This window comes from Rhincodon typus, chromosome 3 (genome assembly GCF_021869965.1).
Source record: "Rhincodon typus isolate 14 chromosome 3, sRhiTyp1.1, whole genome shotgun sequence".
Lineage (NCBI taxonomy): Eukaryota > Metazoa > Chordata > Chondrichthyes > Orectolobiformes > Rhincodontidae > Rhincodon > Rhincodon typus.
Window position 1 is genome coordinate 81,899,048 of NC_063334.1, and position 14,585 is coordinate 81,913,632.

Below are 14,585 nucleotides of genomic sequence, written 5' to 3' on the forward strand. Positions count from 1 at the left end.
GTGAGAAACACTACATAGACCAAACCGGCAGAAAACTGACGATACGGATACACGAACACCAACTAGTCACACAAGAGACCAATTCTCACTTGTCTCACTACACACAGACAACAAGGGACATGAATTCAACTAGGACAACACATCCTTAATTGCACAAGCCAAACAGAGCCATGCCAGGGAATTCATGGAGGCCTGGTATTCTAACTGGAATGCCATCAACAAACAAATTGAATTAGACTCTGTGTACAAATTGCTGAGAAACAGAATTGGAAGTAACACCAACCACCCCAGCAAACCGAGGCATATAAATAACAAGCGGGACAGAACTCCAATGCTTCACCAGAGGCGCACTGATGATGTTACCTAGCAGGGTGACGAAATGTTTGCAACCAAACCCACTGGCTCGGCGAGTGTGCCGACAACCTCAAGATTCATTAATAAATAGTGAAGAGATTTATCAGCCAAATATTATATGAGTTTCAGGTAGACAAAGGCCTTTAGTTCATCACTGAATTGCATACATCCAATTGGACCAACTATATAAATACTTTGGATATCCGAGCAGGTCAGAGGTTGGGAATTCCAACGTTAGCAACTTCCCTCCTGACACATCTGTCATCTAAAAGGCACATTCAGCTGCATGGATGACTGCAGCTGATGCAGCTCAACACCATCAGGCCAAAGTAGCTTGTTTAATTGGCAATTAACTGGCTCAGCAGCAACAGTGAACTTCAGCAACTCACCAGAGCTCTTTTGAATGCAACTGCCAAATCAGTGACCCCCCCACTAATGGCAACACGAGAAAGATAGCAGATGCAAAGGAACACCCAAATCTGCAAAGGTTTACCTCCAAACAACACACAAGCCTGCCATGGAAACATATTCCCAGCAACACTAAGCATACCTAGACCAAATTAAGTGCATTTACTCAAGAAGGCAGCTCACTGCTTTAAGAATGGGCAACAAATGCTGGCCTTGCCAATAATGCACACATTTCCGTAATGAATAAAAACTCTACTGCCTCCTGTACACAATTTTCCCATTGTACATTTCTAATAACGACAAATCCTATTAATTGACAAGAACCAGGTCAGGTTGCATATTGAAATCCACTGGAACGGATGTCTTGCCCAGAAAATAACAATTAAGTTTGTGGACTTTCATTCTTTTAGATTTTGAAATGTTTTAAAAGATTACCAAATTATACATTTTCCAATCTTACATTGTTGAGATTTTTCTTTGCCTTTTTCTCCCCCCCTCTTAATACAATCTTTTTCTTACTTTAATTCTCTTTCAGTACCTGATTTGATATTGGATTCAAACCTTCTCATTTACTTCAGTGCTCATCAGTTGTACTTGTAACAGTCTGCAATTCCAGCAACCTTGTGAGTAAAAGATTTTCAAGCCTAAACATGGACGATGAATCAAACAAATGAATCTTGCAAGGAACCCTGCTCCAGCAAAATCTGAGCCAGCACCTGTACATGTGACAATTTCACATCCTATCTAAATGTTTTGATTCTGAAAGAAAGCTTCTCTTGCATTTGGCTACATTTGTAAACTTTGTGCCTTGTGTTTAAAATCTGCACGTGCTAGAAAAGATTAACTGGATCCAATTTGTTGGAACATTCTGTCATTTCAAGCATGTCAATTTCTTGAGCAGCAAAGACCCAGGGTGGTCTATTTTTTTTTTAGGGTACTGGATCACTGTTCTCTGACCCTTTTCAATAACTGAACATATGGATGCTTCTTTTCCAGGCAATTTTGTTTGAATTCTTGGGTTGAATTTTCATCTGGATGCAAAGAAATGCAAATGTGTTTTTAACAAAGTGATCCATGATAGGGATCATGCCTGTAAAGATAAAGTGACCGTTGCATTCACCAACATTGTTCAATTGTTCACATATATTACAGTCCTTTTCAAGAAAATATGATAATGAAGTAAACAATGTTACAAAATGTCCAGTCAACCTGTGCGGTGATACTTTTAGCCTGTAATTTAAACGTATGGTAGCTCTGGCTTATTAAAACAAGAAACTGCATTTAACATGAAAAGAATCCAACTAGCTGCACCCATTCATTGATTGAGTTTGTTTTGAAATTGAGACTTGGGTCATTTTCATCTCAAAGGGTCTCAAAGAGAAAACTGAGATTACTACGAATGCTTTATTGAGTTTAAGTGCAAATTAGTTTTGCCACATTAGGTGCTCCCTTCACCCGAGAATGATTACAAGTATTGCAAAATTTCTGCTTTCTTCCCACACATTAGAACTCTTTCCCAGTATTAATGTTAGTATATTTCATAAAGGTTAAAATGGAATTTGAGGACTGGGTATTTGGTGAATATTGGGTGAGTAGTTATGGAGAATGCATGTGATGAATGAGATTGAGGGGAGGTTTTAAACAGCAAAGGTGGACCTGCTGACCAGCTTGTTGTCGTATCTGTTCTCCTTCTGCAAAGGTTTGTGGCTTGTAAAACACATTCACACAAAGAAAATCCAACCCTTTAAGATCATTCAATGCTGTTGACCAACACCTAGGACTATTAAATGGAGTCAAAGATGTGTAATTTATGCTAATGATATGGGTAATCATGGAGTGTTAAGAGGATCACCCATTTCTTTTCTGGCTTTACATTTAGCTAAGCATATCTCAACAACTTTCCTACTTGACAACAGGCAGCTCCAAGGCATTGCATTCATTGATGCAGCTGGTTTCAGTGAATTCAGATGTAATCAATCCTGTAGCAGGGTCTCAGAAGCAGCCAAATCATAGTATCTTTGAAAATGCCTTCTTTACATTGTACATAATGTATGGCAGAATGATTTTGAGACCAGAAGGTGCCACTGCTATTGGCAATGCCTTTGGGAGCTAGGTCAATAGGACTTTTTTTTTTAAAATAGCAAGTTGTAGAACATTCTTATAAAAGCAAAATACTGCGGATGCTGTAAATCTGAAACAAACACAGAGAATGATGGAGAGATTCAGAAGAGTGGCAGCATCTGTGGAGAAAGAAACAGAGTTAACATTGAGTCTGGTATGACTTCTTCAGAACCTGGTTTCTGTAACCCTGTTATAGGATGCTTGTACTTTCAGCATGGGTCACCTACAACTGCAATGCAGCAAATGGCAACCGCATCCAAAGCCAATAGTGATCAGCTGCAGATGATTGATTACACCATCTTGTAGGTATGCTATAATTCTGATCAAAAGGAATGGAGTATAAAAGAGGCTTACCCTCATTGCAACCACCTCATCCAGCACCAATACCATTTCAGCCATAAAACATGCTGTTGGGTGCTGCATTGCTTCATCATTTGCCTGTCAATTCATGCATTCACCTTGTGCAGCTTTTTGCCTGTTGCCCCTAATGCTCTGCACCTTTGCAGACTTGAAAAAAAGAGTCAAGCAAAATGCCTTCTGATGTTTTCTCTAAGCTGTAGGTTACATAATAATTTGACATTTTCCTTCAACCACCCTAATGCCTTTAAATTAGTTCTATATTTTATTTTGTTCCCAGCATTTATTCACCCGTAAATAATTACGTAAATAAGTTCACACCGAACATTCAAACACCAAGTGTATCATTAATCTGTAACGATTTGCAATAATGTTCAAACATTTAAAACAAATGGCCCAATTAAATATTGGCAAGTTTAGTGTTCATCAATTGTTCAATGAAAGTGCCGCTGAGATGACATATCATTCTTCTACAAACATATGAAAGGGTTAAAGAATAATTATGGCTGCAATTTTTCAAAAGCACCCTTATCTTTGACACAGTTTAGTGCTGATGAAATTCACTTAAACTTATTAGAGAGTTTCCAGGCTATTACAGAATATAATTAGAGGCATATAACTGCAGGAAATCATAAATATTATCTATATCCAATAGCCACAGGAAGATTTAAAGTAGCAAAGTTTGTTCTGATAGGAAACTAATAAGAAAAGATAACCAATTCCATCAAAATGAAAAAATATTTGAGAAATGTAATGCAACTGTATTTGATAATAAAGATACTTATGTGCCTGGAAAAAATAAAATGTAGCTGAAAGCTAGTCAGACATAACGACACTGAAATTCTGTGAGACACAGCCATTTGTCCACAACAACTCTGGAATAGTCCTCATGGAAATAATATCAGTGGCTATTAGTGTTATTTCCCTTACAGTTCTGCTGGTTTCCCAGGGTTACAGGAGACCTACAGAGTCTCCACAGAATTTCAAACAAAACAGATAAATGCATGATGACATTGAATACTACTGACAATTTTTATTAGTACTCTTCTGCTGCCCTAGCTACAATTGCTATGGTGACGAGACAAAATCTGTTGCAAGCATGGAAAGTTTGTCATAAACCAAAAATTATTGCTAATCTGCATGATTACTGTGTAGGAGTATGTGATTTCTGAGATTAGGTGGAAAGGTTTTGAACATTGGCACTTAAGGTGAATGGAGATGATGGTGATAAAAGTAGGATGCAAATGTTTAGAAGGATTTAATTGGAAAATATCACTAGTTGCATAAGACTTTAGCAGAATATGTAAACTAAAATGTCCCAAGAAGGTTTCACAGCACGCAAATCTCTTAAAATGACGTTCAGAACTTGGACAATGAAAGCTGTAAAAACCAAGTGCACTGGGACAAACACTTATGAGCTGTGGGAAAATGGAGGCAGAAAATAGGATGGAACCTACAATTCTGGGTTTGCACTAGTTAACCGATGCTGCTTTGTTTTTCTTAATACGTGGGGTATTTTGGAGTTGAGATAGGCTTCACTTACATGACTTCTCGGTCTGCTTTGGAGATAATAGCTGTAATTGTCACTGGATGGAGAGCATACTGGAAGACATCAAGAATTGCCAAGTCACATCTCAGTAACTTTCAACTTCACAGGAGTGGGCTTGGGAATGGGCTCTATTTTGCACATGCACTGTTACCAGAGTCCATTACCATCTAAATGATCCCAATCATGAAAATGATCACAGAATCCCTACAGTGTGGAAGCAGGACATTCAGCCCATTGGAAGAACATTCCACCTAGACCCATCCCCCTACTCTATCCCTGTAACCCTGCACATTCCTGAATACTGCGGGCAATTTAGCATGGCCAATCCACCTAACCTGTACATCTTTGGACTGTGGGAGGAAATCGGAGCACCTGAAGAAAAACCATGCAGACTAGGGGAGAACGTCTGCATAGAGTTTGCAGTCGCCCGAAGGTGGAATCGAATCCAGGTCCCTGGTGCTGTGAGGCAGCAGGGCTAACCAATGAACTACTGTGTCACCTAAAGTTTGGAAAATCCATTATTCAACATAAATCTTATAGAAGTAACGGTATTCTGGATGCTGGAAGTCTAAAACAAATAAAAAGGCTGCAGAAATCCAGTAGGTCAGGCAGCATCTGTGGAGTAAAAAACAGAATTAATGTTGTGTCCAGTATAACACTTTCTCTGAATTAAAAGCTGGAAAGTTGCGGTTGTCAGATGCTGCCACAAATCCTTTAATGGTTTTATGTGTCCAGGCACTATCAAATACATCAAACCGTTTTTTTTAAGTTCAACTATTTGGCCAGTTTTTTGACAATTTTGCAAGTGTCAATAAGTTTATGCACTATTTGCACATAAGCATGCCTTTTCACAATCCTAAAGGGAGCCTTATCACCACCATCTTTGAGTGCCTGGTTTATCAAGTCAACTTTTCTGTTTGTCTCTTACAACGTCAACTACTTCACTATTTTTCTGTTTTTTTTGGTTATTTACTCTATCCGCCATTTTTGTTTTCTCATTCCCTTTTAAATTATCCCCTTTTCTACCGTATGTCTCAGATTCTGTATGTTACTGTTTTCTAGGCTTTAGAATTTTAAAATTATGTGCATCATTTAGTTCTCTTTCTCCAAGCTTTTTCCCTCTTCTTACATCATTGTATCATGATATAGACCAGTGAAAAGTTGTAAAATTAGGGAATTCTGTGTATGTTTTAAAATCTTTAACTTTTGTGATGACCCCAGAATTAGTTGGACTTGATTTCCAGTGTGTAACCGCAGTGAAGAGTAACATTGAATCTTTGCCTTAAGTAAGTGAGAAAATTAGGCATTGTACAACTAGAGAGGCAGCTCTGGTTGCTGTATAGAATTTAAGAAGAGAAACAATTTTGTGCTGCAACAAAAGACCAAGTTTTTGCAGCTTCTCCCAGCAGAACTTGATAAGCAGCTTATCACGAAATATCAGCAAAAGAATGGATAGAGATTAGCCTGCATTGAAAACAAAAGTTTAAAAAAAATACTAAAAGTGTGTGCCAATTTGAGTGTATAGATCAAGTGTCCTTTAGGATTGTTAATTTTAGAGAGGATTGTGTGTAACAGGTACATAAACAGCTCGAAACTGTCCAATATGTCAAGACCTGTCATTCTGAGTGTGATTATCTAATATAGCTATCCTAGACAAGATTAGTTACAGTGGCTGCTCTTTTGGAGCTCAAGGTCTCCAGAGCACTGATTAAAGAATATGTGATAAAAGTTACGTTCATGTTTGCAAGCTTAGTCACAGAGAACAAATTTTGCACAACCATTCCTGAACTCTACAGAAAATAGGGTTGATGTGGATTTTCAAAATGCATTTGATAAAGTACCATACAATAGGCTTATCAGTAGAATTGAAGTTCATGGGATAAATGGGATAGTGATAGCATGTATACAAAACAGCTATGGGGGAGAAAGCAAGCGGTGGTAAATGATCACCTTTCTTACTGGAGGGAAGTATACATTAGTGTTCTCCAGGAATTGGTACCAGGGATCACAATTATTTACAATGTACATAAATGTACTAATGCCAGGTTTGAGGATGACACAAAATATGTGGGACAGCTACTAGTGAGGATGACATAAAGAGTCTGCAAAGGGATAAAGACAGGTTAAGCGAATGGACAGATGGAATATAATGTGGGAAAATGTGACATAATGCACTTTGGCAGGAAGAATAGAGGAGCTGAATATTATTTAAATGGAGAAAGACTGCAGAAAGCTATCGAACAGATGAATTTGGGAGTCCTTGTCCATGAATCACAAAAACCTAACAAAGACAAATTTAATGTTAGCCTTTATGGCAAAGGTAATCAAATATAAAAGTAGGGAGGCCTTGCTAAAACTGTACAAGGTACCAGTCAGACCACAGCTGGAATATCCTGAAAGGTTTTGGGCCTCCTATCCAAGGAAAGGTATATTAGCATTGGAGGCAGTCCAGAGAAGGTTCACTAGGCTGATACCACGTAAGAAGTGATGATCTTAGAAGAAGAACTTGAGTAGACTGGGCCTGTACTTTTTGGAGTTTATAGGTGACCTTATTGAAATATACAAGATTCTTAGAGGACTGGTTTAGTTTGGGATTATGTTCAGCGTGGACTGGTTAGACCAAAGGGTCAGTTTCCATGCTCTATGGCTTTATCGGATAGATCTGGAGAGGTTGTTTTACCCTTGTGGGCGAGTCTAGGACCAAAGGGGATAATCTCAGAATAAGGAATCACACCCTCAACCAGAGATGAGCAGGAATTTATTGTCTCAGAGGGTAGTGAACTGTGGAAGGCTGCTAATGCTAGGTCACTAAGTATATTTAAGGGTAGGATAGACAGATTTTTAATCAGTAAAGGAAATCAAGGTTTAATGAGAAAAAGGCAGCAAAACTGAGGTAAGGATTATCAGATCATTCATGACCTCATTGACTGGTGGAGCAGTCTTGATGGGCTGAATTATGGTCTTGTGGTTACTGGTGTTTTTGTTAAAATGTCAATGACTTAAACTTGGGACTATAAGGCACAAATTTAACTACACTTCAAGTTTCATCTGCAGAGAGTGAAAATTCTATTAGCCAACTTTAAGAGCATAGATAGGCTGGGGAAATGTACAATGTTCTTCGTAGGTAAAATTCGATGGTGGAAAATCTGAAGTGATGCATTTTCGTAGGAAGAATGAAGGCACAATTTAAATGATACAATTTCAAAGAGGTGGGAAGAACAGACAAACTTGTGACTGCTTGTTACAGCTTTCTTAGCAGGGTCAGGACAGGTTAACAAAGCAAGACAGAGTCAAAGTTAATAAAACATATGTATAATAATAAACATAATTGTGAGCAATAACACAGGATTAAACATTGATAGGAAAAATTGCCACTACTATCTACTATTGTTTTTTTTCTGTGCACAAAAGTGGATTTTTTTCCAGCATAGCGTATCCAGAAAAGTGAGCTTGAAGATTTCAGAGACTTTGGGATCTGATTGAAATGGCAATATCAACACAAAAAAAGACTGCTGATATCATTTTGAAACCTGTGGAACCTGTACATGAAACAATTGCCCAGGTTATCAATTTGATTATTTTATAAATGGGGATTTAAAACCCACAACATTTGTTCAGACTTACCAAACAGCTGGGAGGGCACAGTAATTCCATCTGCGTAGGCTACATACTTCCAGTGGCCAGTTCTAATCATATAGGTGGAGGCATTTACATTACAGCCATGAAACTCACTAAAAATCCAGTCAGGCCGCAATTTTTTGATGGAAGCTTCCTCCTCAAATCCTTTCAACAATGGAAACAGAGAATAACCACTTATATTTCCAGGAATGGGGATTCCAGCAATATCTGGATGGAAAAGGAAATTGTTGTTTTGATTGAGTTTGGAAGACATTATACTGGCGTATAATTCTGTGCATAAATAATTATTTGAATTTAAATTATGAGTTAATAGAAATCTACTCAATATTTGGAGAAAAATGAACAATGTCATAACTTCAGTCTTGTGATAATAAACTGGTAAAGGGGAAATTTTGCTTGAAGAACTGTGTTACAACCTGATAATAGGGAGCATCTTAAACGTGTATAAATTTTACTTTGGACTGAATCATTCTGTATTGTTGAAAATAAAAACAATGCATTCTTATTCTCTTGACCATACATGCTTGTTTTAAAACACAGCTAATCAGGAAAATGCACCACCGCCAATGGCACCTCTTCTTTAACTTAAGAACAAAAAATAATTCCCAAAACAATGCTTTTTTGAGTTAGGGTAGGATTATCGGCCTCAAGTGGAGGGGTCATTGCTGGGGAATTAAAAACACTAGCACTCAATGTTAGCAACAGGTACTCCCAACCGAGGTAGTGCATGCAATGTAGATTGCCTTCTATTTCTCCCAAAAGTGGGTTTTTCAGGCACTTTCTCTTTGGGCATTTAATTGATCAACTGCTCATGTACCAAACAGGACGATAGCAATAAATAAGTAATATTCTGCAAAATAATACTCAAGCTCGAAAAGCTGACAATTTTAACATCTGTGGTGAGTTAAGACAAATGTTTATTTGCATTCTGTATCTTAAGCTGTAGGAAATTACTTCATTTGTATTAGTGGAAAATAAAAAGAATAACATGGAAACCGCAAATCATTTGCAGAATTAGTCGGGATGCTGGCTTCAGCCAGAAAGTGGAGCCATTCTATCAACTTGGTGCCCAATTCAGAAAATTGGCCCTACCTGAAGTGTCAAGCCAACAGCAAGAAAAGGATTATATAGAAAATTTGATTTTCAAACCTTAATTCTTTGACAGAATACACAAATGCATTAAAAGAGACTTCCTGAATTACTTCACTGAATTTTAAAAGTAGACATGGAAAACAAAGTACCAAGTTCCATTTCAATACCAATACTTAATATTATTTCTTTTATAACGAGTCAATTCCAATTAAATACCAGAATGTTTATATATCTATGAGAACAGCACCCTTAATTGCTGACCTAATGCCAAACTATGGACAGGGTTGAGAATTAGAGTTGATTTTACATCCACCCAAATTCAGATCCTTTGAGATTTCCTTCAAGGAAACTTGCATCCTCTCAATTTAAGGCAAATCAAAATGAAGATTTCAGCACTAAGATAGGAAGCTAATTTACATTCCCCAGCATGGACAACCAGAAAAGAAATGAAACTACCTTTACTTGTCTCATATACTTAAAGGCTTTGCTCACCAAGAAGAGTCGGATAAATATCCACAAGAGATACCAAATTTGAAATCTGTTGTCCTCCCGAGATACCTGGTCCAACCATCAGTAAAGGAACATGAGAACTTCCCTCATACATACTCATTTTATAGAACTGGCGATGCTCCATTGCCAGTTCACCATGATCAGAAGTAAAAATTACGTAAGTATTCTTTTCGAGCCCTGTGTCATGAAGAGCTGTTAAAATCTCTCCTGTGGAAATAGAACCATAGACTTTAGTAACTTCATCCTATACAAACATTTTTATTTTACCTTGGCTAAGGTCTTATTCTTTTTATGAGTTGATTCTGTTCTCTTCCCTGCCTTTGAAGAGTGCTCTGTTTAACCTGAAATCAGGGGCAGATATTTACTGGTTCTGTGGTGGGATGGCAAGGCAGTAACTAGTCAACAAATTCAGATCAAGCCTGTGCCACAACCACAATGCACTGTGTGCAGGCTAAATTAGTGAACAAGGGACTTTTGTTCCTCAATGGCAGGAAATCCTAGCCAACTGGTCAGCAGTTCCAGCATTCCTGGCAGCGCCAGAGTGCAACAGTGAGAGCTGCCAGGACTGCAACCAGTCCCAGAATGAATGGCTCAAGGATCCTGGACCAAGCTGAGTAAGAGTCATTGGGCAAGGAGGGTTGGTGGTGTGGGGTGTGTGTGTGTGTGGGTGGCTGTCAGTGGGTGTGTAATTGAATGGATTTAAAAGTGGGTTTAAAAGATGGGTGCCCACCATGTACAAAGGGCATCCATCCAAAGACAGCACACACCCCTTCCTTCATACCTTTTTAAATCCTTGTAAAAGCAAAACATACTGCCTATTCCAACTGGTATATGCCAACTATATTATGGCGTTGGAAGGGTTACAGTAAGATCAACTGAGGTATAATAGGCTCAACTGACCTTCAATTATTCGTTTACAAATTATGAGCAGGCTGCTGGTTTCTGTGCCTGTAGACTCTATGCTACATCGAGCTTGGAGATGGGTAGAAAAGTGATGAGCTGTGTTATGGACCGGACCAAACAAAAACATATTCAGAAGATAGACTAGACCGTAACATTTTTTTGATTTAAAAGGTAATTGAAAGGTGGAACATTCTAGATGCAAGTCGATTAGTCAAACTACTTGACGTTAAGTAAAACTTTATTCATACCCTATAGTTAAAATACAACAAAAAGAAAGAAGAAATTGGAATAGCTTAACTCTATTGGAAAATGTAACAGAATAATAGATTATATAACTTCTAAACAGTAACTGTTCCAATACAGTAACATCACATAAATACACCCTTGGCAAAAGGCAAATTCAGTAAAATAGACTGTCTGATAGGCAATTCTCCAGTCCAAGAGGAAAAAAACATCAAGAGAAACTCAGACTGGGAGAGAGTAGCAGGGAGAGATGTACTGAGGCTTCCAAACTCAGTTTCAAGTACCCAGTGACAACTGCTACTGAAAAACTAAAGCTAAAAATCCTGGTTCTGTGGGAGCTTGACCTCACCGATTCAGGCTGTTCTATTGTGTCAACCTACAGAGAAAAAAAACCCAAGGCCTTACAGGCCTTACTTTATAGACTTTGAAGCAGATTGATCAGTACCTCTGTCTGAAAACATTTCTTCAAAAAAACCAGGACAAAATATGCCTCTTAAAGCTATAGTATTGTCATAGCTGTGCACAAGAGTATTTTACATACCACCCCACCAAAAATCACAACCAATGTGGGCTTGTAATATCCAGCCGCAGGTGAAATACAACATCCTCTGGTGCAGGTGTGTCATCTGGCAATGTCTGACCAGGAATAGCACTCTGGCCTAATTACAAAGGCTATGTCTTTGACAGAACTTACTCTAGGGACAAATACAGCAAAGTCTATGGGCCAATACAATAATTTGGCTGTAATATTGAACACATGCTCCAGAACTGACCTCATACTTCACTGCAGAATTAGTTCAAATGTGGATAAAAGAACTGAATTTCAAAGGATAGATGAAAGTGACTAACCTTGACATCATGGTAGTATTTGATCCTATGTGGAATCAATAAGCTTGAACAAAATTGAAGTCAACAGGAATCAAGGGGAAAATTATCCACTGATTGGTGCCATACCGAGAAAAGAAAATGCTTTTGGTTGTTCAAGATCAATCACCTGAGTCTAGATTATCATTGTAGGATTTCTTCAGTGTGGTGTGTTGGACAAACTACCGATAGCTGCTTCAACAACCTTCCTTCTGTTATATGGTCAGAAATCAGAATGTGTTCTGGTAGTTGCAGCACTCAGTACCAACTGAAACCCCGCAGATATTTAAGCAATCTATATCAACATAACATCATTCATGCTTGGGTTTGATGACTGTCAGTTAGCAGTTGGGCTGCACATTGCCTAGCAATGTCGACTTTCTTGCCCTTCAATGGCATTGCCACCACTGAACTTTCTACCATCAAAATTGTGGAGGAGTTTGGAGAACTTTAATGGGACCAGGTATATAAATACTATGGATAGAAAAGAATGTAAAAGGTTGGGATTCTCTGGTAAGTAACTCACTCCCTGAATCTATAAAGCCTGACCACCATCTACAAGGTGAAAGTTAGGAGTGTTGTGGAATACATCCTAATTCCCCAATGATTGCAGCTCCAACAACATTCAAGAAGATTGACACCATCCACTCTGCTTGAAAGGCATCTCATCCAACATGATAAACATTCATTCCCCCTATTAATAGTACACAGTTCTAATAGCATGCACCATTTACAAGATGCACTGCAGCAACTCGTGAAGGCACCTTTGACAGCTCCTTGCAAACCTGTAACCTCTATGAACCAGAAGGTCAGGTCGCCAGTGCATGGATATTTCACCATTCATATGTTCTTCTCCAAAAAAAAACACACAACGTCCTGACATGGAAATACGTGAATAAAGACCGAAAGAACTGCAGATGCCGTAAAGCAGGAACAAAAACAGAAGTTGCTGGAAAAGTTCAGCAGGTCTGGCAGCATCTATGGAGAGTAATCAGAGTTAATGTTTTCTTCCTCAGAACCCGGTTCTGAGGAAGGGTCATCGGACCCAAAACGTTAACTCCGATTTTTTCATCACAGATGCTGTCAAACCAAGGAACTATGTGAATTCACCTTTATTGGGTCAACTTCCTGGAACTTGAACTCCCACCTCGACTGCAGTGTAGATGCGCCTTACTGCTGCTGAGAACTACTGCACTCAGTCAGAGATGGGAAATAAATGCTGGCCTTATTAACAAGGCTTACAGCCCACAAGTGAATAAAAGAAAAGACATTCCTCTCCAAAGACATCAAGACAAAACACAAATCCTGTACAGCTGAATAGCTGAAAACTGGTATGATGGCATTTTTCCAAAGTTTCCTTCTATTCATGCTCTGGAATAGTACATTTTCCAAGCACAAACAAGGGGGAAATCAGTCTCGCTGGACATAACCTTAAAAAGTTCTGAGTGACATGGCCACGGCGAGATGAGTGGTAGAATTGGGTGAGATGTTCGACAAGACTCATCTCAATGTTCAGATCATCTCATAACATCTTATGGACTTTTCCCAAGTGACAATGGAAAATTCTCGCTAAGGAGTGACGAGTTCTCAACTAACAATTAATTACTTGTTAAACACCTTGTTAACAGTCTAACTCAGCATGCATTAAAATATTACAAAATTCCCCATATTTAACTAGTCATCTGGATACCAAGACATGAAATCCAGAGCAGGTTGAATTTGTCACTTGCTCCAAAAGATCTCTATGTTGAACACTAGTCAACATGTCGATCACGCTCCATGGGCACCACCCACACACATGCCATGTCCAGGCATACTGGCATCTGGCATGTGTCAGCCTCTATGAGCCGTCATGGCATATCTGATTAATTTACAGGATGTTATTGGATTAGAATTAGAATTAGAATTAGGATTAGGTTTATTTTCATGTACACCCAAGTTACAAAAGAACAGGGGTACAGTGAAAAGTGTACAATGTCACCCACACACACTGCCATCTTAGGTACAAAGTACCTAGGTACAAAAATAGAAAAAAAAGAAAAAAGTTACACTACATTATAAATATACATAGTATAAGTTAGGAAAATAATAAATGAAGCTAAAAAGATAGGCAATACAGTCTTTCTGTACGGGTTTCCACGTGATCTGACCAGGCTCCACTGGTTCCCAAACAGCATTGCACTTCAATGATGCAGGCTGAACTGACAGCTGTCTTTCTAATGCTGCACTAAGAATACTTTGCAGTCAGAGACATGCACACAACTCATGGACTGAATCAGACTGTATCATTGGATCTTCCCTTGATGTCATAGTGCTCACTCACTATAGCCTATCTGGATGCTCATTGAGTTACGCCTTTCATGTTTGGCCCTCTCAGCCAGATACCTGATTCACATTCCTACTATCTTGCTGTGCCATTTGGTGCAGAGACGGTCTGTGCAATTTGAGACAACAAGGTGCAGGGCTGGATGAACACAGCAGGCCAAGCAGCATCATAGGAGCAGAGAGGCTGACGTTTCGGGCCTAGACCCTTCATGAGAAAGGG

General features: G+C 38.7%; 1 protein-coding gene across 2 annotated transcripts in view; it reads right to left on the reverse strand.

Moving 5' to 3' along the window:
- arsk (arylsulfatase family, member K) overlaps nt 1-14,585 on the reverse strand; it is a 49,083-nt gene that overhangs the window by 5,850 nt on the left and 28,648 nt on the right. For both annotated transcript variants that reach the window (XM_020512837.2, XM_048595156.1), the window contains exons 6-7: nt 10,013-10,237; nt 8,414-8,635 (exon numbers count right to left, since the gene is read on the reverse strand). In XM_020512837.2, the coding sequence (XP_020368426.1) occupies nt 8,414-8,635; nt 10,013-10,237 (447 nt within the window). The remainder of the gene's footprint in view (nt 1-8,413; nt 8,636-10,012; nt 10,238-14,585) is intronic.